Source organism: Aricia agestis, chromosome 4 (genome assembly GCF_905147365.1).
Source record: "Aricia agestis chromosome 4, ilAriAges1.1, whole genome shotgun sequence".
NCBI lineage: Eukaryota > Metazoa > Arthropoda > Insecta > Lepidoptera > Lycaenidae > Aricia > Aricia agestis.
Window position 1 is genome coordinate 18,106,305 of NC_056409.1, and position 27,503 is coordinate 18,133,807.

General features: G+C 38.6%; 1 protein-coding gene across 3 annotated transcripts; it reads right to left on the reverse strand.

The window, feature by feature from the left end:
- Window positions 1-151: 151 nt before the first annotated feature.
- LOC121726428 (transcription termination factor 2) lies at window positions 152-26,771 on the reverse strand. Of its 3 annotated transcripts, none has more exons than XM_042113797.1 (21): window positions 26,496-26,771; window positions 26,285-26,377; window positions 25,770-25,850; window positions 25,263-25,688; window positions 20,840-21,012; window positions 20,530-20,748; window positions 19,942-20,373; window positions 19,290-19,499; window positions 18,841-18,970; window positions 18,469-18,588; window positions 18,136-18,336; window positions 17,851-17,955; window positions 17,508-17,707; window positions 16,937-17,146; window positions 13,344-13,535; window positions 12,805-12,943; window positions 12,136-12,320; window positions 11,575-11,755; window positions 9,541-9,704; window positions 8,650-8,807; window positions 152-949 (listed from the first exon to the last, which is right to left on the reverse strand). In XM_042113797.1, the coding sequence occupies exons 1-21, from the start codon at window positions 26,662-26,664 to the stop codon at window positions 790-792; spliced, it is 3,948 nt and encodes a 1,315-aa protein (XP_041969731.1). In that variant the 5' UTR covers window positions 26,665-26,771; the 3' UTR covers window positions 152-789. The 3 variants fall into 3 exon arrangements, with proteins under 3 accessions (XP_041969731.1, XP_041969730.1, XP_041969732.1); XM_042113796.1 differs by having other exon boundaries at window positions 25,263-25,694; XM_042113798.1 differs by lacking the exons at window positions 19,942-20,373; window positions 20,530-20,748; window positions 20,840-21,012; ... (2 more) ...; window positions 26,285-26,377; window positions 26,496-26,771 and adding an exon at window positions 19,650-19,754.
- Window positions 26,772-27,503: the final 732 nt, after the last annotated feature.

Below are 27,503 nucleotides of genomic sequence, written 5' to 3' on the forward strand. Positions count from 1 at the left end.
CTGCGTATATAATTTCAATGTGATAGTATAAAAAAATTACGATAAAATAAAAAATAAGATTAACTTCTAAACACAATGATACGGTCGAAGATTAGAATAACCTTTAAAAATACAGATAGTAAATATAACTGACAGACATATTCGAGCCATGGGAAAAGTTTATGAAAATACTATTTATGTTTTTGACACTGTCGCTTTTCCGATAGCGTCTAATCTAGTTGCATTCGTATCACATAAAATGAGTAAATACCTAAACTTTACTGATATCTAGGCGCGATTTATCTTCATATAATTCTAGAGAGTTCTGAACAAGTCTCTTAGTACTATAGTTAGACATTTCCGTTTATAGTAAGGTTAGGACGCTATACTCATTGCTTTGGTGTAATAATGTAAGTGACCCTAGAGCCTCATACTCTGGTATAGCTCCGGTCATCGACATTTCCGATGAAATTTTTGCGTTGTCACATGGCATCGCCTTTCTGTGCGATTTTGTTTTTGCGATGCGACGCTGCAACGCAGTGTTGTGGCCTGGCCCATACGCAGCCAGGGGACTGTTTCTCGGTAGTCTATGATATAAGTATGACCCTTTTGAGTCGAGATTATGTCCCCTGGAGTCCCATGTTAAAGAGTATACGCAGCCAGGGGACTGTTTATCGGTAATCTATGATGTAAATATGCCCCCTTTGAGTCGAGATTATGTCCCCTGGAGTCCCATGTTGAAGAGTATACGCAGCCAGGGGATCATTTCTCGGTAGCCTATGATAGAAGTATAGCCTCTTTGCGTCGAGATTATGTCCCTTGGGGTCCCATGTTGAAGAGCATACGCAGGTCCTCGATGGTAAGCTTGGAGGCGTGCGGGCGTGCCCCGGTGAGCACGCTGTCCGCCATGTCCAGCTTGGCGCGCTGCAGCTGACGGATCGACTGCTCCACCGTGTCCAAGCACATGAATCTGAAGCACAATTAAGAAAATGTGTAGCGGACTATGATAAAATCTTTTCGTATTATAGTATGTATGAACTTGTCATAAAATCTCTTGGGCTATACCAATTGTATCTGGCTGATTTTGGTATCATTAAAAACTACAAAGTTTTAATTTAAGAGAAGACAATTCCGCATTCAAATTAGGTAAATGTGAGATTTTCGTTTGTTTTTCTTATTGTTAAAATGAGTGATTGTAATGAAAAAATTCGATAGGTACATTTTAAAATTTTATCACAAACCGGCCAAGTGCGTATCGGGCCACGCGCAATATAGGGTTCCACGGTAGTACCGCTAGTTTTTGATAATTTTTGTATGGTCAATGAATGTACATTTATAACGTGTTACACTTCTAACAACATCATCTCAGTTGTGTTGAAAGGAATTTGAACGAAAAGTTTCTTTATACTTCGCCGATTTTTTTTTAATTGATCGACTATTACTCAATAACTTATGAAGTGCTCTTAACCGTGATAGTTTTCCTTTTAAATTCAGCATATTTCCTACTCCCGTGAATTTTTTCACATTTCCAGAAACAACCGTTTAGCTGGTAGAAGATCGTCCCCCGGACGATTTTTTCCATTTTTAAACTTAATATTTCACAAATGCATCTCTAAATCAGAAAATGATCTATGAATACCCATAATATTTTTAAAAAACCTATCCAACGACATCCCACACGATGGGGTGGGCGCGAAAAAAAATTTATCCCCGCTTGATTTGTAGGGGAGGTACCATAAAAAAATATATTTTATGTACCATTTTGTCGGCATCATTAATATGTGTATTCATGCCAAATTACAGCTTTGTAGGTCCTATAGACTCTGAGCAAAACCGCGGACAGACAGACAGACGGTGTCTGTCTGACGTCTGACGGACGGACAGAAACTATAAGGGTTCCTTGTTGACTACGGAACCCTAAAAAAAGGTAAAAAAATAAAAAATGCAACACAAGCAGCGAAAAAAATTTGTGTTGTTTATGGACCTAATGCAGTATCTGTGAGAGTAGCGCAAATTTGGTTTAAGCGTTTTCAATCCAGAAATTTTGATATCAAAGATGTACGTCGCTCTGCCGGGCTAGCACGGCCACCAGTAGAAATGCGAAAGTATGGACAAACTGTTATCCTATGATCCGACCGTAAAATTCTGCATGAATCGTTTTTTTCGATCAAATATATTTTAAAATAATCTTTAGAACGTATAGAATGGATTAATGTTGGGTTGCCTTGATAAAAGTAGCCGCAAGTACCTCTAATTGAGCAAAATGAACCCGTAATACAAACTTGCGTGTATTCAATAGAAAAGTAAGAGAATTAAGAAGGAATGACATTGAGGAATGACAGGACAATACACATAAAAATAAAAAACGCCTGTTGAATAAAAATAGCAATCTTGCGAGTTCTCGACGTCCTCAAATAATGCCAGGCATAATAATTGTAGGCCTGAACATTTGTTATATATAAAAGTGATGGCAACCCCAGTTTGCGGCTATCGTGCAACTGGCAACCATGGATATTCATGTACAAAATGCATAAAGCTTTAATTTGGTATCAACATTATTAAAAAAATCGATGCTTCAATTTTGATGAAGAACTATGTCTGTTTACGGGCTGGCAACCCTAGGTTGCGGCCGACTTAGAGCTGACAACCATTTATATCTTATTTTCTCACGTCATTTTCTTTCAAATGATGTAAAATTTACTGAAAAAAAATATACATGCAAATTATGCATTTATCTCATGAACATTCAACTTAATTAGAGGTACTTGCGGCTACTTTTGACAAGGCAACCCAACATTAATCCATTCTATACGTTCTAAAGATTATTTTAAAATATATTTGATCGAAAAAAACGATTCCTGCAGGATTTTACGGTCGGATCATAGGATAACAGTTTGATCATAGGATAATACTATGTGGACATAAACTTAAGGTCCGTTCCGATCTTTACCGCGGCTAATCGCGACCGACAAAAATGCAATTAAAATGCCACTTTATGACAGACTTATAATATTTGTCATAAAGTAGGATATTCGGAACGTGCACATCAGTAGTGACATATTTTAAAAGAAGTTTTAGGGGCATGTGTCAAAAAATAAACAACAAGAGTTTGTTTATTTTGTAAATATTAAGCAAATAGAATATATATAGAACAATAATTAACGGTATTTGGGTTATATTTAGTTAAAAACTACTTGTGGAAAATGAATAAATCATAAAAAAACTGGTTTTGAGAGTGTAAAACACCCAATAAGTTTCAAGGCCCAATCTATGCTAAAAGGAAATAAATTGGTGTTAGCAGGACATGTAAGGGATGTAGAAGAGCTAAGAACTAATGGCAATGTTATTTAATACGAGCCAATATAATTCGCCGAACATCGGTGACTTTAGCACCCTATAAAACAAGTTCAAACGTAAGTACTCAACCAACCAAAAAACGTAACTAAACATTTGGATAAAGCAAGTCTAAACATTTTTATTCATTCTTACAGATAGATAATAATGATCGGCCATCGGGTTGTTGCTGGAGTAAAATGCAGCTGCGTTTATAACCAGCTGCTGCTTTAATCAGTAACAAAAATACGAGCAATACTTTACACTTGAAAAAAATAAATATAATGTTTTTAAAAATCTTGTTTTTATTTATTTTTTTCAACATTAATACTCTTGAAGAAAATCGGAGTCTATAAATTATTTACTAAAAAACTGCAAACATTCTTCATGTTTCTGAGTTAGGTACACTTTCAATCAATGAGTTTCTAAAATAGTAACATAGAATATCATTGCTTTCACTATGGATTCTTACTCGAGCAATATCATAAGTCCTTTCGGTTTCCTCTTGAGAGTACTCGTTTTATTTTGCTCAAAATGGGGGCATAATAATTTTAACTTTTTTACTCCTTTCATCTAAAACTTGCTAACTTGAAAAACCTTTTTCATTCAATACTCTATCTCCAGCTTCTAAAAGATCAGTTAAACCAGAGTATCTGGTTTATCGTCATTTGTGAGTCACTATTTCTTCCAACTGATAGGTATTTTGGATTTAAAAATGAAATATTCTATGAAACTATCACTGCAAGTTTTGTCCAGAGAGAGACACCATGGTGATCCATCATTCATCAACACTAAAATAATAGTTAGGTACTCAATTCATATATTTATAAAATGCAACTCAAATAAAATTGACTTGACTGATAATGCAATTTTAGGTTATATCGAATCACATACTTTTTCATTTTTACAGCAGCTATTCATTTATATCTGATCTAATTTCCTAGTGGATTTAGGAAAAACATTAAATTTGTATAGTGACTACCTATTTCTGCTGTTATTTTTGCAGTCTACGATACAAAAATAATTAAGACCAATTTCTAAAAATTTCAAAACAAGATTGACATGTTTGATTGACTATTAGCTGAGCCCCTTTGGTTGCATATTTTTGCCGCGGCAAGCGTGGCAATCGCTTTCTTTACCCCCTCCACCCACTTCGCACGCTCCGAATATTATTTGAATTTTTAGGACTATAGGTTGTCATAAAGTGGCATTTTAATTGAATTTTTCTGAACGAAAAAAGATCAGAACTTCACCTTAAGTTTATCTCCACAGTTTGTCTATACCTTCGCATTTCTACTGGTGGCCGTGCTAGCTCGGCAGGTCGCCTTGTTGCGGACAAAACTGATGCCATTTTTGAAAAAGTGGAGCAAGATCGGCATATTAGTAGTTACGATGTAGCTGAAGAACTGGGGATTGACCACAAAACGGTTTTGGCGCATTTGAAAAAAGCTGGGTACACAAAAAAGCTCGATATTTGGGTGCCTCATGAGCTCACTGAAAGAAACCTAATGAACCGTGTACTCATTTGTGATTCTTTATTACGACGTAATGAAACCTAAACATTTTTGAAGAAGCTGATAACTGGTGATGAAAAGTGGATCACGCACAACAAGAACGAGCGAAAAAGATCGTGGTCAAAGGCCGGTCAGGCTTCACAGACTGTGGCGAAACCCGGGTTAACTCGCAACAAGGTGATGCTGTGTGTGTGGTGGGATTGGAAGGGCATTATTCATTGCTGTTACCGCCAGGCAGGACCATCGATTCTGAACTGTACTGCGAACAACTGATGAGATTAAAGCAAGAAGTTGAGAGAAAGCGTCCGGAATTAATCAACAGCAGGGGTGTGGTTTTTCCCATGATAACACTAGACCTCACGTATCTTTAGCCACTCAAGAAAAATTACGGGAGTTTGGCTGGGAGGTGTTAATGCATCCGCCGTATAGTCCTGACCTTGCACCTTCAGATTTCTACCTGTTTCGGTCGCTGCAGAATTCCTTAGGCAGTGTCAGGTTGACACCACAAGAGGACTGCCAAAATCACTTGTCGCAGTCTATAGATATATTATAATTTATTATTATTATTATTAAATGACTAACTTTTATTTTTGACGTTTACGCGCTAACCATGTTAAATATTTCTAGTTAGATTCAATAAAATGAATTACAAATCTGGAATTTCAGCCGGATAAAATTCTAGGAACGATGTTTACCTACGTGGAAATATTTTAAGAAGTGATACATACCGAACTATGTACAATTAATGTGTTGTTATAACGCCTTGTCTGCCATACATTATGTCCGATATTCAAGCTATGTCGCAAGAATGCGAAATTGGCATTCTGTTATTGGTAACATTTACAGTTTTAACAAATATAATCTATACTAATATTATAAAGCGGAAGAGTTTATTAGTTTGTTTGTTTGAACGCGCTAATCTCAGGAACTACTGGTCCGATTTAAAAAATTCTTTCAGTGTTAGATAGCCCATTTATCGAGAAAGGCTATAAGCTAAGACTGATAGGAGCGGAAAAAATAGAGGAAAATGTGGAAAAAAACAGGGGATATTATTTGAAAGGGCCTATCTCACGAACTATTAGAGCATTTTTTCTGTTATTTGGGTTACATAAGAAGTAAAGCACGTGAATGATCATAGACTTTTTTGTGTACTAATTTGTCTGTGAAATATCTAATTTACGCGGGCGAAGCCGCGCGGAACGTCTAGTGAATATTATAATGTCAGAAAAAACGTCTCACTGCCGCACTCAGATACATATTTTAATGATGATTAAACTTCAATTTAATGAAGAGTTTGTCAGATAATGTATGGGGCTACTGTCAATATATTAATTTAAATTAATTACAATTATGTAATTAATATTCGACTCTGAGTGCGGCAGTCAATGATTTAAATTCCTATTGATGCTGTTAAAGTATAAAAATGCTCAGATTTAAAAGGTTTACCGTTTAACCAAATAACCAATCAATCCTCAAGCGGCACCCGGCTTAAATCTACTGTCTGCGATTTCCACGATCGAGGTACTAACTCTGTACTAAACTATAGAGTAACTAAATAAGCGCATCACTATGAAAAGGAATGTTTCTAAAGATGAATTTCACGCAAAAACTACTGAATGGATTTTGATGCGTGTCTACCACACTATCACGGCTAAGAAGACTTCATAAAATAGTGAGTAATAGTCGATCAACTAAAAATTGTATTCGGCGAAGTATAAAGGAACTTTTCGTTCAAATTCCCTTGAAAGTAACTGAGATGATGTTGTTAGTAGTGTGAAACACGTTATAAATTCATTACAATACGTACATTCATTGACCATACAAAAATTTAGCGGCACTACGGAACCCTATATTGCGCGTGGCCCGACACGCACTTGGCTGGTTTTATTATCTTATTTGGCGCACATGAAGAATAGACCACGTGAAGGAACATAGGCTTTTTTTTTGCGGAAAAATGTACGGTTTCCGTGAAATTCCTAAATAACGCAGGCGAAGCCGCGCGGAACATCTTGTGTATATACTCGGAGCTTTACGAGTTTTAGGAGACGTTGAGCAGACATTAGGTCAGTCAGTATTACGGAGGTAATAATTTAAAATTATTATAAAAGTGCGGAAATAATATAATTAAATCATAAAACTGTAGACTTCGTATAAATGAACAAAGTTTGAGAAAATATTAGTCATATACATCGGACAGCCAAATTTTTTCGATGCCAACCCGGGGCGACGCGTCCCGTTTGTGAGAATTCTTGGCAACAAAAATATTTCGTTTCGTATTATCATTAATGTGACAGGATTTGATAGAGATTACTAAAATTAATGTCCGATCAGTGGTACGAAGGACGTCGTCAGTCGAAGCGCATACTTTAAAATTTAAATCTTATGTTCTGTTAATCAATAGTTAAAATACACGGCGTATCCTCGATGGCCTAACGTGCAGAAAGGCCTTTAACTAGCCTTCTAAAAATCACGCTCTATAGTACCTAAATCGTATAATCTTATATCTTTAAACGAGCAATTCTTGTATATATATATATATATATATATATATATATATATATATATATATATATATATATATATATATATATATATATATATATATATATATATATATATATATATATATATATATATATATATATATATATATATATATATAATTGGAATCTCGGAATCGGCTCCAACGATTTTCATGAAATTTAGTATATAGGGGGTTTCGGGGGCGATAAATCGATCTAGCTAGGAATCATTTCTAGAAAATGTCATTATCATCGGATACCGAGCAAAGCTCGGTCAAACAGCTAGTATTTATTATGTACGCTTCATCTAGGAGCCACTATAGATGTTAATGAAGCCATTTCGACCGAAACTTGGTAATTAGTAGTGTGACGAACTCGCATTCTCAATGAACCTCTCCCGCTCGTGTGAACAAAAAATCTGGCGCTCAAAACACGACGATTCTCAAACTGTTTTTATTTATTTCTATTGCGTTGTTGTGGTTCTGTTTTTATTTATTTATATTACGTTCTGCCTTCCTTAAACATAGGTACGTAGCAAATGGTATTATTATAATATTCAAGCCGTTAAACTAACGAGAATAATGTAACGTATTTTAGCGATTTTTCCTTTCAGAAAAAGTAAATATAATTTTCTTTTAAAAACTACGAGAGGAACATTTTATTATTTTTAAGACATGTTGAGAATCCTCGCGTGACGTCAGCAGACCGGCGGAATTTTCCTTGTGAATGGTTCCGGTCGCGTCACATTGACCGTAAAAATATCTTTACAGTTTAAAAAGTATCCACATCTGCATTTGTCCGTTAGGTGCAAGATTTCGTCACTAGCCGTAACGCCGACTATATGCTAAGCCCACAGATTTCTGAATATCCCATCGATCACGAGTTGGCAAGTGTCCACGCGGTATCGCCTGCTGACATTTTATGGCAGGAAATATCAATTTGTGCTCAAAGGTATTTGCTGGAGTAGCTTCGAAATACATTTCAAAATAGCCATGGGAAATTTTTCACTGAAATAAAATTTGAAACAACACGGAGAAGGCCACCACAATGTTGGTGTCGGGTTCAAAAATAACTGTTGTTTGATTCATGATTCAAAATCAACATTTGATTTCATTACGTCCAAACACAAAAGACAGGAAGATTGATTTTTATTTTGATTCACAGACATATATGCTGTGTTTTGATTACATACTATTCTTAGTAATTGTGTTAAATGAAAATGTTTATGAGTAAAAAAAAATATCGCATTAGGGAAAGGTCTGTTATGATAGATTACCGGAATAAAAAAAAATATGACTTACCTGTATATGGTGACGGGCCGCTTCTGTCCGACGCGGTAGACGCGGTCCTGCGCCTGCTGCTCGAGCTGCGGGTTCCAGTGCGGATCGAGCAGCAGCAGGTGGTTCGCGCCACACAGGTTCAGCCCCACGCCGCCCGCGCACAGCGACAGCAGCATCACCTGGGGGCAGGGCCAGATTTATATTTTTTATTAGTTTAGGCCACATTAATTTTGCCGCCGCTAAGTACGAACTCTGCCTGCCATCCTAGGACGCTGCCGTCATGGTCATGGCCTATACAGCCTATACATAAATCCAGAGCTGCCTGGGGGGTGTTAGAGGGTACAAATGTATTAAAACTATTTTACGTATTTCTGAATAGATGAATTATTCAACACTATAGATGATGCTCGCAACTCTGATGCGCAAAAATTCGTTTATCGCGTGTTAACATAAAAAAGTATCCTATGTCTTTGACGACCTCTGTGGCTCAGTGGTGAGCGCGTTGGTAGCTCAAGCCGGGGGTCGCGGGTTCGAATCCCGCCGACGGAACAAAAAAGTTTTCAATGTTCCCGGGTCTGGATGTGTATTATATAATAAAAATCTTAAATATATGTATAGTATAAAAGTATTAAATATATTTCCGTAGTCTGGTACCTGTAACACAAGTCCTTTAGGTACTTAGCACGGGACCAGACTGACGTGGTGTGAAGCGTCCATAGATATTATTGTCTTTTTCCGGGACTCAAAGTATCTCCATACCAAATTTCAGCAAAATCGGTTCAGCGGTTTGCACGTGAAGAGGTAGGTAACAGAAAGGCAGACACATTTTCGCATTAATAGTATTAGTATGGATTGTCCAGGATTTGGCGACGCCGCCATAACTCAGTTATTTCGAGCATCTGTGGTACTAACCCTAGTGTTGGAGTTGGGGTCGTTGAGTGCGGTGACGAGCGCGTTCCGCTTGGTGACGGGCACGGCGCCGCTCAGCGTCACACACTTGACGTTCTCCCGCTTTAGTTCCCGCTCAACAAGTGACAGGACCGACGTCCATTGTGATACCACCACCGCCTTCTCGCCTGTTGGTTTTATACATAACTGATAACATTATTAAATTGTTTAAAACAACTTTACTACGTCTGAAATAACGTGAGGGAGCTGCAGCCTGGCCGAGCATAATAATCACCTCGCTCGGTCGGAAGATCTACCTGTGCGGCCTCCACCGGTATTCCCACAATAGCACCATTACAGTCTACATAGTCTACATTACATCTGGTTACACACATCACCTACTTAACCCTCCGTGTACGAGGTGGGGTATGACATACCCCAGCGCTAAAAAAAATTGATAGCATTTTTAAACGAAAAAAGTATGCGAGTTGGTTTACTCAATAGCTGCAAATAAAACGTTGCTGTTTTAATTCCTACCAAATATTCAGTCCTACGTTTATCACCAATTCTGTTAAATGTGATTAAAGTGCGCTGGGGTATCACATACCCCACCTAGTACAGCACGTAGCTAAAAAAGTAAGTGTAACTTCTTTTGTTTTTATTTATTTATATGTTTAATTTGGTGTTTAACTTGATGAAATATTATTTTCTGGTATAACTTTTGCTAAAAATATCTCGGTTATCGAAAAAAAAAATTACGAGCACTGACTGAAGAAGATGATGACTGTGACGCTGAGCTAATGCGTTTCGAACAAGAATCGGCTGGTAATGAAGATCAAATCAGGGATACCGGATATGGCCTATACTGGAATATATAGGAATACTGGGCACATTTGCAAAAAATATAATATGTCCATATTATTTATTTTACATACTAATTTTTCTGTCTAAATAACTGTCAATATTACGAAAACTTAAGTGACCAAGATCTATTTCATATTGTTTATTTTAAATTGATATTATAAATAGGTTAAAACTAGATATACTATAGTCTTAGAAATTGAGAAGAATTTGATTGTAATAGGTTCCATTTGATTTTTGTACTGAAGAAAAGATTTCATAGTTTACAGTTTGAAGAAAAAGTCAAGTTTTTGGACTATTGCTTATAAAATGTATTTTATAATGTAAAATTGAATTTACTTTGCTTAGACCAATTCATTATTAGATATTTAAATATATTACTTATTATGTTACAATCACAAGGAACAATTTTTCGAATTTAACTGCCTTTCATTGTTGGGGTATGTCATACCCCACCTATAGTTTGTGCGTTTTATGATGATATGCGTGACACATTATAATTGACAATAGTAGGGAAGTTACCTAACAAAAATTAATCGATAGTTTAAAAATATCGAATCACTTCGTAAAGGAATTGCAATCGAAATTACCGATTTCGTACTGACATTTCAGTGGTGCCGGCGATTTAAGATGGCCGCCCTTTTTTATCGATTTGATTTCGATTCAACAGAGTCAAGCTCTCTTGACATAAGTTCCGTTTCATGCATATGACATTTTTCAAATGTTTTCGTAACAATAATTTTATACTCCTATTTCACAGTTAATATTTATAATTTTTATTAATAAGTTAGCATTTAGCATCTTTTAATTTTTATTCATTTACAATTATAGGAAACATTTGTTTTTGTATATGGAATATAATTTATTACATTTTGATTTTTTTTGTTTTCTTGTAAAAAACCTGTAGCAAGGAACATGAAAACTGTCACCCATATCATCTTACAACGCACAAACTATAGTAGGTACAGCATGGTGAGATTAGTCACCTAGTACACGGAGGGTTAAACTAACTAAATTCAACATCACTTAGAGGCTGTTTCACCACATCCTGTAAGTGCCAGATAGGCTATCGACAACTTATGTGACAGATGGACTATGAAGTATCTGTCAGATAAGTTGTGGATAGCCTATCCGACACTTATCAGGAAGTGGTGAAACAAGCCCTTAGGGCTTAGACTAACTAAATTCAACACGTACCGGGTTTGCTGAACACGTGCTCGTTGAGGCAGGCCATGACGGCGCGGATCTTGGAGGACTGTTTGAGCAGGTCGAACACGGGATTGTGCGGCGACAGCACCGAGCGGATCGCCTCCGCCACGCTCGTGCCCTCCCCACCCTCCCCGCCCTCCTCCTCTTCGTCCCCGTCGATACCGACGCTCTACAGACAAAAGAATAACGCTCTTATTATAGATTCGTGTTAAGGTGCAAACCTCCAGACGATATAAGCTGACGGTTAGCATTTGTTTCAAGTAATTGTTGTACAGCATGTGCATGAGAAGCAACAGGTTCCCGGATAATATTATCCCCTGATACCAAGTTTGTTTGTTTTCCGGGATTTGTTTCTTTTTTCTTTTCCGGGATGTAATGATTTCCCAACACCTGTTCCGAACCTAAAAGACTTTCTATACTTAATATCACTAAAACCGGCTCAGCGGTATAAGCGTGACGAGCAGCAGCACTTTCGCATTTACAACATTACCATAGTCGTTAAACGTGGGTCCACAGGAGGCTTCTATTCCGACAAGACCAGTCACCCACCTTCCTCTTATCCCCATCTTCCAGTGACAACTTGTTGAGCTCGGCGAGCAGGTCCTTGCTGCCCAAGTCCTCGCGCACGTCCTCGCTGTCGTCCAACATGGCGGCGATGAGGCCGCAGTGGCAGCACACCTGCCGCAGCCGCAGCAGCAGCACCAGAATCTCGTGGGATTTTACCGGCTTGGCACCTGCAAATGTTCTGTATTAAACTGCTCTGAAGTCCGGTAAAGTGATCTTACACCTTGCGACAGCAATGGAACGGGCGAAAACATCAGGTGATGAACAATATCAGATGTCAATAAAAAATGCTGTATTTTGATTGACAGTGGATTCGTGCCTTTTGCAAAAATAACCTCTCCCGCACCAGTTTTTGTGACTGGCCATTTCATTATAACAGCTAAACTAAGACTCGTGATCCAGTGAGAAACAGTTTTGAGACTCAAACAATCGAGCGAGAATGCCGAGTCCTACTCTAATAACGTCATTTCTTGTTTGTTAGTTTGTTTTTTGTTGTCTGTCGTTTGTTGAGTAGGACGCGGCATTTTCGTACGATTGTTTGAGTTTCAAAACGGTTTTGTGGTACGGCCCCTGGTTACGTGTACGGTTGTTTACGCAACCGGTAAAAGACTACAAGTAATTTTCAGGAACCAGAGCAAGCTAATGCCCACTTACCCTGTAGCGCGATCATTTTCTTGTGCATTTTATCGTAGGCTTCGTTTCTGCTGGGTCGTGTGACGCCGTACGCCTCCGCCTGCCGCTCCGCGCGCTGGTGCAGGAACTGCGCGAACAGGGTCTTCGAGAACACTAGCACCTGTGACGTCACTTCATATTAGTATTTAGCCCCTTTACTTTATTTATTTTATGATATGCAATATATAATACAGGAAGAATTTTTAAACAGTATCCAAACCTAAAACCTTAAGAAGTGAATAAACAAAAGTGCTAATGAGCTAAGTTGTTTCATATGGAACAGCAATTTTTTTCAACTTACAAAGTTGACTACATAATATATACTAACAGCTGCTTCTTTTCATGGATATTCACTCCTAATGGATAATGTTAAAATATTCCACCTGCACAAAACATAATTATTAGAATTGTGAGAAACCCTTAAATTTTAAGCAGCAAGCAAGTTGATGAATGGCTAAGATCAACTCAGAAAACTAGATCAACTTCCATGCATCCTATTTAAACTTTTTATTAGTACCCACCTTCTGATACACGTTCATCTCCTCCTTGTCTAACGTGACGTCCTTGTCTATGGTGTCTCTATCCGGGAGACAGGCGAGCTGGCCCATCTCCTGCAGCTGCAGCTTGGTCCGGCGCAGCATCACGCACTGCATGATCGTCGTCAGCCGCTCCTGACCGCCCGCGCTCTTATTGTCGATCCACTTCTTCCACATCTAATAATCGATGACTTTAATATAATTGCTCTCAAAATATAATATTTGAATTCTTAAACATATAAAAAGTTATGTGGCTATTGAAACTTATATTGCAATTTTTAAACATTTAAAAATGGAATGTGGCGATTAAAACCTTATAAATAAATCTACGAATAATAAAAACTAAGGAAGAGTAACTCCGTCAAAAAAAATGCACCAAAAGACTACAAAATGTGACCCGAATACATGCATATTTATGCATGTGTTCGGTAGGGGAGAGGGGGGCTAGTTCTAACAGATTTTATATATTGTCACTTATCTTCTTAATTTGAAAACCTTATGTTATTATTTTTATACCCGAGTAACGGAAATTTATATGACTTGCATATTCTAAGCTAAAAATTCACCTAAATTACTTGGATTCGAAGGGAGACGCATTTTTTTTTTAAAGTCAGCGGTTAATACTTGCCCCGTTTCGGGGGCAAATATTAAGTATTAACGCTAGCAAAACTTGTCAGAATTTCATTTAACCATGGAAGTAAAAAAACAAAACAATAAAATGGTAATTTATTTATTTTTTGACATACAAATGTTAAATAACAATAAAAATTCTCTCAAATAAAATAAAATTCCTTTTCTGTCATTCACCCTGAGCTGTTTTCAGTCCCTATGTATTCTGGTGGACCGCTTGCAACAAAAATTGAATCTGATGCTCGGATATATTATGAACATCGGTGGTATGGTGTTGCCGATAGCGTGTACTGCTGCCGCCAGAGTGATCGACGTACCTCTTTCGGCAGATGCGGCAGCTCCAACTGGCTTGTAATACCAAATATTAACGGGTTAATACTTACCCCGTTCCTTTTGTTAAAACTAGCCCCCGAGGACCTTTTTGCATATAACTAATTATTTAAAAAAAACTATAGGTATATGAAGTAAAATAACACGGTAATGTAATTTACAACTAAATAACCATTAATTATATAAAAATCTATAATCGCAAAACCAAATAATCAAAGCATGAATCAAAAAATTCGAGACGTAAAAAAGTCCGAATACCTGTATTTTTGCACCGACGTACAGTAACTTCACAACGCGGCGGCCGATGGGCAACTCAATTGTCGCAAATTGTTCGCCAACGTCGCCCGAACTTATAACATTGAACGTCTTAACGTATCGTCATTTAATTTAGTAGTTATAGGCTTGTTAATACTTACCTCTGTTAAATCTAGCCCCCCTCTCCCCTACACATTTTTCGTGTATGTGTATATATACTCCAGTGACATTCAACCAGGTTGACATGACAATTTTGTCAAACTTATTTTACAATTTTTTACATAGGTTTGTTTACTTACCTTTTATTTACAATATTTTTGTTGTTAAAATGCCTAAATGCCCTGTGAAATGGTGTAGAAGGCATACAGATACGACTTTTAATACAGGAATAACCTTTCATCTGTAAGTGAATTGTTTAAAATTATGCTTAAATTTCTTTTATTTTTGTCGACCCAAAACAGATGGTTTATTTAAGTTGGATGCTAGGGTATTTGCATAAAATTAAGCTGGTCTCTTTGTGTTTGTCTTATTATATTTCCATGTTATTCTAAAAGTGCAATAATCAAAAAATATATTATGTTGATGTGAGATTTTGCTGGTGTTGGCGTTATATATTTATAAAATGTTTAGGACTCCTGAAGTGTAAGTTTTTATGCAATATCCTAAAACTAACACTGTACACGTAAAATACGTAACAAATAAAGCCACTTTCATTGAGGAGAAACCTCTGAAAAATGTAATTTCATCACAGTTTTACAGGTAAACATTTTATCTCCTCTCGGGCGTCACCCGCCATACAGAAAAGCTACCTATGATGCCTATCGGTGACATCCGCACGGAAACGGTTAATACGTGAGAGAAAAACTTTGTAACCCTTTTTACGAAAAATGGGGAAACGTAGGTGCATGAAATTTCGCACAGTTATAGTTTATATGGTGAAGGAGTGCATCGAGCTAATATTATTTTAAAATTATGCTTTTATCGTATATATTTTTAACAAATAAAACGTTACACACACTACGACACTACTACTAGGAAAAATGACAGATTTTTGAGTGACAAGCCTATACATACGAATTATACTCTTTAATTTATGGTTGAAGTCTGTTGACAACAAGTTGACAAATTGAAAATGGATTATTGTTTTTTCTTATTTAATTTTAGATACTATTAGACAATGCTTAAACGGCCAGTCTGAGATCAGCTGAGTCCCAGAGACAAGAATTGAAAAAACTATGATGAAGTCAATATTTTTTACAAAATATAGGTAGTAGTCCTAATGTCGTTGCAGGTAAGGTCGAATTTCGACCATTGGGCGATCTCTAGTTTCCTTTAATATTGTAAATGAACAAAAATAAAAAAATGATAACTGTTATTAACATATTAAGTATATTAATTAATTGTCAGTTATAAGTACAAAATTTACGTAAGTTTTTAATTTCAATTCTGTAATAATTTAGCACATAGATTTTTGTAATCTGAAAACGTCTTCTCTAGGTGCTCGGACAGTTTTAGATTCGCCCGAGTCGTACAAGGTTTGTTCATAATTGTTACATGTATATTATAATTATTATCGATGTCTTAAGGATCAGAGGAAAATGTTTGATTTTAAAATAATTATTATGTGCTCTGATAGTAGATGTGCTTGGTGTATACTGCATAATACTATCCGCTTTTGACAATTATTGGTTTTATAACTATGACAATGACTATAACCGCGCAGGCTGTCGTCCGGCGCGCAATATTATGGTACGTTACCTGGGATACGACCTTGGCGAAAATCTGAATAGGAGCCAAATTTAAAACAGTTGAAGTATGGGAGTTACGTTTCCTTAGTTTTTATTGTACGCAGAAATAAATATATAAACAGTAATTATAAGCACCATTAACTACCTTAGCATAAGGCTGAGTTTCCACCAGAGATGTGTTAAGAGGAATGTGTTTTTAAGATCTAATAAGATTGCTGCACTGAGCGAGGTCACTGCAACGTCAAGTCAATGAAGCGATTCTATTGCTTCTCAAAAGCACATTTCGTGCAACACATCTCTGGTGGAAACGCAGCCTAAGGAAAGAGAGTTTAGGTTATGACTTGTATTCATAGCGAATAACAGTAGATCCTCTATTATTATCCGCACTAATTGTGGGACAAAGGAGTTCGATAAATCTGTATTTTCATATAATAGTCTAAATGTATTTGAAGCCAAGAAACGCAAATTACTACCATAAACCTTGCTGAGCTATCTTAAGTGAGCGTTACCGTAAGGGATGATGGGAAGCGAAATTTGGGCTATGTGTTTGTCTAAGTAGTCGTTTAGTTGTTGACGTGCGTATAACTCTCCACAGTTAATTAATCTGTCACTCACTGGCAGCTCATCGAACGGCGTACATCTCAGGAACTTGAGCAGCGCGAACAGATCGAGGTCCTTGTTGTGTAGCGGCGTGCCGGTGAGCGCCCAGCGGCGGCGCGCGCGCAGCCCGCACACCGCCAGCGACGTCGCCGCCTTGTGGTTACGCACCACGTGCGCCTCGTCCAGGATCACGCGACGCCATGCGACGCGCGTTAGCACGCCGTTCTGTAACGTCAACAAGCAATATTAAATCGACCGTGATTGCAGAGAAGTTCTAGCATCCTATAAATAAATAAATAAAAGATCGCAATTCGGATCATCTACATCTAATACTATATTTCTCGACGACAAGTCTTTTTTTTAAATCAGCAATCAGTGCCTTCTTTATAATCATAGCTTCCGCTTACCTTACAAGTACTTACAAGTACTAGCTTTTAAGTTTTAGTACTTACAAAAGAATATAATTCTCAGTGACCATCTGTAAATTCGCGTGCTTTGAGACTGGTCAAAGCATTTTAATTTACAGCTCTGTAATAATAATGTTTGTAATTTATCTGTATAATAAAGCACACATATTTTTTTAAACCTTTTCAGCCTCCCGCTGCAGGATATTATACGTGGTGATGACAACGTCGTACGGCGCTAGGCGGTGCGGCTGCGTGGCGCGCGCGGCGCCGTGGTGCGCGCACACGGACAGCGCGTGCGCCGCGCAGTGCGTCGACACCTCGGCCGCCCACTGCGTCACCAGGGAGGCGGGGCATACCACCAGCGTGCCTCCGCGCACCACTAAACAATATATTTTGACGAAATAACAATTTTGGACTCAAACTTATGTATGCAAGATAGACCAGTGAATATTTGGAACAAAGAAATGACTGCAGAGTACTAATTGTGAACAAATAATACATGTCTTAAATAAAATAACTCACATTTTTTGTTAACCTGGTCGTCGTCATCATCATCTTGTATTTTCTCCTTGTCGCTCGCGATCAGTGATATCATAGTGAGTGTTTTGCCCAGACCCATGTCATCCGCTAGAACAAAACGTTCGTTAAATCATGTGGGCAACTTTAACTTGAAATTAAATAAAAAGTACAGTCCTACAATAATCTTGTAGGCACGTGACCAAAATTTGAACTGGCGCCACCATCTCGTAGGCATAGAAGTGCAGCATACTCCGGCCGCGTCTTGATCATCTCACTTCAGACACTCACCGAGCAGGCCGCCGGGCGGGCTCTGCGTCTCGCGCCAGCGCAGCCAGGCGAGCGCGTGCCGCTGGTGCTGCATGAGCTCGGAGCGCAGCGCCGCGGGCTGCACCGCCAGCGCGCCCTCCTCCGGCCGCGTCTTCAGCGACTCGTGCAGGTTGCGCAGCCGCGACAGGATGACCTCCCGCTCCGCCATGTGCGTCGACATCGCTACAAACAAAAGGAACGGCACGTTTACATCTTATCTACATGCACAGCTGAAGACAAGGCACTGAGTTGCCTTTGCAAGATCTTGAAATTTTTAATTAATTAAATATAAGGTCTAAACACGTAAAATCTTACCCTGTTTTCCGAACATTCTCGGTTGCACTGCATTGCTGGCTTTTTGGATTTCTTCCCAAGAGAGACCCTTGATGTCCTTCCCGAAGCCGTCATTCGCTATCACGTCCGGCGTGACAGTGTCTACAACAACATTTTGTAATGAAAATATGCTATTCAACATTTTGTATGAGGTCCGTTTACTGAATGCGTTTTGAAATTAAATATTTTAATGTGACCTTTTTACGGTTATAGATATTACTTTTTATTTTTATAACATAATTGGTTTCTATGAATTTCACGAACTGGCTGACCGATTCAATTAGACGGCTACGACATTATGGCAGACAGGCATGAATCGGCTCTACACTGGCGGTGTACACTCGCGGTACTCACCCGGCTCGACGATCATGTTGGCGACCTTGTCCCCCTGCGCCCGCACCTGCTCCTCCAGCTCTGTCAGCCGCTCGATCAGCTTGACCCCGCCGTCCGGCAGGGTGTCCACGTCCATGTTGCTCAACAGGTACTAAAGCAACAAGCAAAGTTAACGACGGGGCAAGATCGTTGTAAAGCTAGCAAATTGTGCTGAACAGCATGGAATGGCTTCCAAGAGTAACAATAAAACAAAAATAAAATATAAAAAAATTCACAGCCGAACTTATAACCTCCTCCTTTTTTGGAAGTAAGTTAAAAAGTATCTATTACTGCAGTGCACTATGTCTATAGTCGCTTAACAGTAATCAGTAGCTGTAAGTTTTTCATGTATAAAATAAAATAAGATACATTCAAAACAATAATAATCAGATATAAAAGTAGCTAAGGTAGCTAAAATAAAGGAAATATACCCGTATATTTTGCAAATCTTCTTTGAGTCCATTTAGTTTGTTGAGTTCATTCTCTCTCACATGTTTTTTAACATACACCACTTGGTTTGGATAGCTGGTGGGCACAAAGTATTGCTTGATTGTACTATCTTGCTTAACTGGCTCATCTTTTACCAATTTCTTTGGATTTGGAGACTTTTTGGGATTATTAGACTTCTTTATTTGTATATCCTGGCAAATTGTAACATAAGCATCAGCTGTTAAGTAATTTATTAAACGAAAACGGTTACGACTCAACAACAAATCATGAATTATTGCAATTTTCCATACAATATTAAAAGTCCATTTTACCAAAGTTTAGAAATTTATTTAAAAACTTACTGTTTTCGGCATTTTTACACTGTTATTTTAAAACCTCACTAATTAAAATCTAACTTCTATATCATGGTCCTCTCATAAACTCGCAAATCGCTAAGTAACCGTTTTATATAATTTTAAAACTACCTTCACTCAATAATTGTCAAAAGATTTTTTTTTATAATTACATCAATGCAAACTGTTTATTGTTATCAGCTTATAAAATTTGTAAAACGCGTGCGTTTGGAAATTCAATAATAATATTTGAGAAATTTAATTTAAAAGAAAAATGATAATTAAATAAAATATTACAAACCTCTTCATCATCGCTGCTCAGTGCAATCACCTCGGGCTTTTGGTCAATGATTTTTATATCATCATCTATTACTTCCTCACTTAAATTCCTAACATTGCTGACCTTACTTAACCTACTCTTCACTTTACTCTGAATATCGTAAGTATCTGAACGTGTTAAATCGTACACATCATTCTCCAGTTGTTTTTTATTGGAATTTGAGTTATTTTCTTTATTTGGCCCTTTAAGTTCTGGTGAGTCAAAGTGAGTAAGGTCACACACATCCTCAGGTTTCTCTGATTCAGGTTCAGTATTTGTGACGTCTCGAAAGGGGCTGTTGAAGGGAGAGCAAGATATTCTCGAAGAATTGCTATCATCCAACAGCCTTTCTGGTGATTTAAGAGATACCTCTGGTAGATCCGTTTCTGATGTACCATGGAGTGGACAACCTAACTACAATACAAATAATAAAATCAAGAAAAATTTTAATAGTTCTATGCATTAAAGACCTTTTCCAACTTTATTATTAAGAAAAATATACTGTAAATATTAAAGAGGGGCATGTCATTTTACTATGGACAAGCTCTACAAGTTTAGGAGAGTACTCACTGCCTCTGACTGTATGAAATCACTATCTTTAGGTACCACACCCATGATGCTCAAACGGATTGCATTTGACATAGCCTTAGCATTTTCTTCATGTTCACCATCAGTTACGCTAATTTGTTTTTCAGTACTACGTCTGATATCCTTAATAACCTTCTCTGGTGATTTTAAAGTCACTTCAGGCAAACTCGTTTCTGATCCACCATGGGATGTACGTCCTGACTAGAATAAAATAATAATCATGGTAAAATACAATTTTTTAAAAAATAACATTGATATTAAACTATATTATGAAAAATTTATTTGTACTCACTGCCTCTGATTGTATATAATCAGAATCGTCACTTTCGTTTTCTTTTGGTATAATACCCATGATGCTCATTCTGGTTGCTCTACACATGACCATCTCCTCCTCCTCATCATGTTCTTCATCAGTTACATCAATATGATTTTCATCACTTGATCTATTAACGTTGTCTGTACACTCTGTAAACAATAATTGTTATGTATGTATAGTTGCATAGGATAGGAGGCGCACCTGCGAGCGCGCCCTGTCGGCCATTTATTAAAGCAGTGTGAAACTAGCTACGGTGTTTGTTGCACGCGTCCCTTTCCCTTGCAAATTGCAATATAAAACACGTGGCGACGAACCGGATCCTCGCGAAATGTCGGCTTCGTATGGATTTCTGTCGAATTTCGACCACCTGGCTCAGGACTGGTATAACTACAAGTGTAGATTGAACCAGTGGTTTATCGCAAATGATTTGAATGAAGACAAGGACAAGGGCAAGGTCAAGCATCGGGCGATTTTGCTCAGTGCATTATCAGAGGAAACATATAGGTTAGCTAGCAACTTGGCCCTACCGAGAAAATTAGAAGAAGTGGAATTTGACAGTGTTGTAAAACTGTTGGACGAACATCTCACCCCGAAGAGGTGTGGTTTCGCAGAACGGTTCCATTTTTACGCAGCGGTACAGCGGCCGGGTGAAAGTCACTCAGCGTGGGCGGCCAGAGTCAAGGGGTTGGCGGCTCACTGCAGCTTCAAAAGTCTCGAGGAGGCCGTGCTGGACAGATTTGTCATGGGTATGGTAGCTGGCCACGAGAAGGACAAGCTGTTTGCGCAAAATCTGGAGGGATTAACCTTGAACACGGCGGTTGAGTTGGCGGAGAGTGTGCGGTGCGCGCGCGAGGCCTCGGCGTCGGCGCGCGGCGGTGCGGGGGCGGCGGCCGGCGCGGGACCCGCGCCCGTGTTCAGCGTCTCCGATGGCGAAAAGTGCAGTGTGTGCGGTTATAGCAACCACAAAAGCGATAAGTGTCGGTTCAAGGCTTACAAGTGTAAAAAGTGCGGAAAAAAAGGCCATTTGCGTCGTATGTGCTCGTCAAATAAAGTGAATTACGTTCAGGAGGCTTCTGTGGATGAAGGAGATGACGGTGAGTCGGTTCACAATATTCGTTGTGCTCAGGGTAAACCTATGTCAGCGCGCATTTCCGTGAACGGTCTGTTTTTGGAGTTCGAAATTGATAGCGGCTCGGCCGTTAGTGTAATTTCAAAGAAAATGTATGACGCGAATTTTAGCAATGTACCATTGTCAGTAACTAAAAGGCAGTTGCATGACTACACGGGGGGCAAAATAAGTTGTCTCGGGATAGTGCGCATGCCGGTGGAGTACGAAGGCCGATCACGCAGCCTGGACGTGTTCGTGGCCGCGGGTGCCGCGCCGCCGTTGCTAGGCCGCGACTTCATATGTGCATTTGACCTTGAGCTAGGGCCCGCTGTTGTAAATTATCTTTATGAATCAAACGAGATATTTGATCGTCATTTGGTACAAAAATTTCCCAAGCTTTTTTCTGATAAATTAGGTTGTTTTAATAAGTACAAAATAAACTTAAAATTAAAACCGGATTCGAAGCCGATTTATTTCAAACCCCGCCCGGTCGCTTTCGCATTAAAAGGTAAAATTGATAAGGAAATTGATCGTCTGCTTACTTTAGGCGTGCTAAAACCTACCGAACACTCTGAGTTCGCATCTCCTGTAGTTCCGGTACTCAAAAAGGATGGCGGAGTGAGACTGTGCGCTGATTACTCTGTCTCAATAAATAAACAGCTGATTGTTGAGCAATACCCGTTGCCTACGGTACATGAGCTGTTCGCCAAACTTCACGGAGGTGAACAATTTGCTAAGCTCGACCTCTCAATGGCTTATAATCAGCTCGTTTTATCGGATGATGCACAGGACATAACTTGTATTAATACCCACCGCGGATTATTTAAATATACGCGGTTGGTGTTCGGATTGGCCAGCGCACCGTCTATATTTCAAAAAGCGATGGAATGCATCCTGGCGGGGATTGAAGGCACTGTCTGTTTTTTGGACGATATCTTGGTGAGTGGTAGCCCGTCCCAGCTTAGGTCAAGGTTAATAGCGGTGCTGGAAAGGTTAGAAGCGGCCGGCCTTACCTTGCAGTTGAATAAGTGCGAATTTTTCAAAAATGAAATTCAATATCTTGGCCACATAATAGATAAGAATGGTATAAGGAAGTCACCTGAAAAAATAAAAGCTATCGTGGAAGCACCAAAACCATCTAACGTGTCAGAATTGCAGTCATTTTTAGGGCTGGTAAATTATTATCGTAGTTTTGTTCCAGACGCTTCTTCCATTTTAAGTCCATTATATAACTTGCTTCATAAAAAAACCGAATGGGTTTGGTCTGTTGAACACGATCAGGCTTTTACGAATATTAAAAAAATTCTGACTTCTGAGCAAGTTCTCGCTCATTTCGACCCCAGGGCAAAGTTAGTGTTAACGGTAGACGCATCTCCAACGGGTTTGGGTGCCATTTTGTCACAGTTTTGTCATGGTAGTGTGGAGAGGCCTATAGCATTTGCGTCTCGAACTCTCACTTCAGCTGAAAAGAAATATTCTCAAATACAGAAGGAGGCTACTGCCATAATTTTTGGAGTAAGACGGTTTCACCAATATTTGTATGGCAGAGCTGAACCTTTTATTTTGAGAACCGATCATAAACCACTGCTGTCAATTTTTAGCCCAAGTCGTGGTATCCCAGAAGTGACCGCAAACCGTTTGCAGCGCTATGCCATGTTTTTAGCGGCGTATAATTACGTTATTGAGTACGTGCGCAGCGCTGATAACAACGCCGACTATTTTTCGCGTGCGCCGGTGGGGGCGACGCCGCCCGGCGCGACACGCGACGCAGAGGGGTCGGAGCCGAGCGACTACGAAGAGCGAGCAGCGTATGTCAACTTCGTAGTGGAAGGCAGCTTGCCCGTCACATTGCAGCGTCTGCGTGAGGAAACGGTTAAGGACCCGATATTAAGTAAAGTCACACATTTTTTAATGACCGCCTGGCCACGAAAGGTTTCGGATGCTACGTTAAAACCGTATTTTCAATGCCGTTTGGATTTATCCGTCGAAAATGGTTGCCTAATGCGCGGACATAAGGTTGTAATTCCGTCAGTCTTACAAGATCAAGTATGTAATGATCTTCATAGCTCCCATTTCGGAATAGTAAAAATGAAAGCTGAAGCGCGTCAGCGGCTGTGGTTCCCAGGCATTGATAAGCGGCTGGAGCAACTGGCCGCCGAGTGCGCAGTATGCGCGCGGCTGCGGCCCTCTCCGCCGCGCGCGCCGCTTTCACCGTGGCCTTACCCGCCGCGCCCGTTTCATAGGATACATTTAGACTTTCTGGGGCCATTCGGTAATCAGATGTATTTAATTATTGTCGATGCTTATTCTAAATGGGTCGAATGTTACAATGTGAGTTCTTCTTATGGTTCCAGGACCGTTATCGAGAAACTCACAGATGTGATATCTAGATTTGGAATTCCCCATACCTTGGTCTCTGATAATGGTACATCGTTTACGTCATTAGAATTCGCGAATTTTTGTAAATTGAATGGTAGATATTACTCACATTTTTTCACCCGTTTATCATCCTTCTAGTAACGGCCAAGCCGAGGGATTTGTTAAAATTATTAAAAAAGGATTAAAAAGTATTATTCTTAGCAGTTCAGTTAGTAAAGTTTCCCAGGAAAAAATCGCTAAATTTTTATTTGATTATCGAAACTCCAAAAATCACCATCTGAGTTGGAATTTTTAGGTTGTAGCTTCTTTAACCCGTCGATCTTGGAAAAACGAGACACAATAGAATTTCTATTGTGTCTCGGTCTCCGGCGACCGTATGGGGCTTGCTTGATGAATTAAACCAAGTGTTAGCCAATAGATTTAAATACACTACTAGATGACGCCCGTTGCGCGTATCGCGCGGAAGCCGTACATTTTTCCAGGATAAAAAAATATCCTATGTTTTTTTTCTACTCAAAATATCTCCTGGATGCCAAATTTCAGCAACATCGGTTTAGACGTTTTGAGCGTGAAAAGGTAACAGACAGACAGACACACTTCCATGTTTCTAATATTAATATGGATTGAGGCGATTCTGACAGGTTCAAACACTCTTATCACTTAGGCTGTTTACACATACGCCGCAGCGGTATCGGCACCGCCACCGCGGTGCCGATTATTTATTTGCCCTTACACACGGCGATACCGTGCCGCTGCCGCTGCGGCGCTGTGTGTAAGGGCCCATAGAAATACAATGATGAGTATTGCAGCGGCATCGCCGCGGTGGCGGTGCCGCTGCCGCTGCGGCGTGTGTGTAAACAACCTTAGGAGCCCATGTCAAGACACCTGCATCAATTTTACTACTGGTCTTACCATCATCTGTGACTTCATGCTTTTCTGTAACTTCAGGGTTTTCAACTTTGTCTTTTGTAACATTTCCTATTTTATCTTTTTCTTGTTTTTTATTTTTGTCTACATGACTATCATTATCACCATCATTTGTATTGTCTGATTGAATGTAACTTATTTCTTCATCCGTTGACTGGCTGAGATCACTTTCAATGCTCATATTTTTAATGTCCTTTAACATATTAGTTCCAGAGTCGATTTTAATGGGTGTATCTTGCAAACACTTAAGCTTTCTATTTTTATTATGTTCAATTAAAATTGAATTGTCTGTGTCTGATTCAATAAGCATTATGCGTTTTTTATTTTTTCGCCCTATGAAAGATTCTTCTGTAGACCTCCGAGGTTTTGTCATAGGTCGCCTTCGTGGTACCATCTCCGGAGAAACTGGACCTGTTTTTTTGATATGATGTAATCATTATGGTGTCCGTACAATAAAAATTAAGGATTTTAGACCATACAAAACCTGCTTACCTTCCTCTTCTGATGAACTGGTAACAATCTTCTCTGTAGTGAAGTTACCATGTCGCCTCATACTATGTCTCTTTTCATTATCTAAGATAGGAAAATAGTGCAAACAAAAGTTATATTTTAGACCAGGGATGGGGAAACTTTTTCCTTCGCGTGCCAATATAATCCTAACAAAATATATGGCGGGCCAAGTTGTTGCATTTTTGACTATGTTAATAAGTACTGAAATAAAAATATTTTCTGAAACACTAATTTATTGTGCAAATATTACAAAATAACTGTTGGAATAAAAAAGAAATTAGAAATTGTAATTAAATTAAACTTTTATTTACTAACAACTAACAATACGAAATATTCTCTTGGTTTTTGTTTGATGGTCGCGGGCCGGATTTCAAACCTTCGCAGGCCGGAGATGGCCCGCATGCCGTAGTTTCCCCATCCCTGTTTTAGACACTAGATTTCTAGACAGTTAAATTATTTAAATAAGTATACAATTAATTAAGTTTTTTTGGACATACCATCATCACTGCCAGACAAAACCAATGGTTTATTCACGTTGCTCCTTTGACATTTTGATTTGGGTAATTCCTTCTGTTCTTCAGCCGAGTCTTCTGTAATAAGAATAGAAAAGAAAACATTGCGTTATTCGTCGTTTATTGAGAGCAGGTTATGTCATGATTATTTTTTTTAGACTGAAATTTCTGTTGATAATATAGTTGTTAAAATTACCTCCAGATATATCATCATCAGATTCTGGTATGTAAGCTGTATTATTTTTCTTAGCAGGAGTTTTCTTAGGAGCAAACGATTCGTCCAAATAGCTATCATCGATAATTTCACTGTTATCACCACTGCCGTCAATAGTATCGTCACGGTACTCAAAAAATGAACTCTCCATTTTAATTTATAAAAAGAACTATAGAGCAATACTTTTTGTAAAGCACGCAATATTTACAAAACCATATTTTAAAAACTTTCCAAAATTTTCATTTTTCAAAACTTCACTTGTCGTTGTAACGTTTTGATATTGCTAGGATTGCTAGAAGAGTTTTTTCATAGCAAAATGTCAGTTTGTACTTTGTAGTTTGTTCTTGATAAAAACACATTTTGTTAAATTGAACTTAACGCATAAAAGTATTGTTAATATAACTAATAATTCCTTAATCAGTTACTAGTGGTCTTGTTAATTATTTATAAACATAAAAATATCTTTGTCGGCACTCGGCCTAGACTCATCTAAAAATATCTAAACGCTTCGTTGGGACTTTAAACTTAAAAAAAAACAAATGTCAAAACCACAGAGTACTTTATTTTAAACTGGAAGCAGGAAGTCAAAACAGTGATGCCAGATTGGGGGGAATCCCGCCAAATTTGGGGGTTTTTTTAGGTGATGGGGGGAAAATTGGGGGGAACAATTTTTTGGGGGGATTGTTGGAGGAAAAAATCTGGAAACAGACGGCGAAATCTAAGTACTATGCGCCCGTTTTTACCCTTTGGTTACGACTTACGGAACCATAAAAATGATCAAGGAGCTCGCGAAGATGCTGATTCTATAAAGATTGGACGCTATTGCAGAAATAGTGTAGATTCATCGTATCCATTTGTGAAATTCCCATTCATAATGAACAAAATTTTTTTTTATAATTTGTGGGGGGATTTTTCTTGAAATCCCGAATTTTGGGGGGATTTCGGGGAACACTTGGGGAGAAACCGAGTTGGCCGTCTGGCAACACTGAG

Bases quoted from the DNA above. Each gene is read 5' to 3' on its own strand.
- LOC121726428 (XM_042113796.1), bottom strand. From the start codon at position 26,664: ATGGAGAGTTCATTTTTTGAGTACCGTGACGATACTATTGACGGCAGT. The intron at 25,851-26,284 runs GTATGTCCAAAA...TTCCTATCTTAG, and splicing joins TTTGTCTGGCAGTGATGATG to ATAATGAAAAGAGACATAGT. The intron at 21,013-25,262 runs GTAAGACCAGTA...TATTGTTTACAG, and splicing joins GCATGAAGTCACAGATGATG to AGTGTACAGACAACGTTAAT.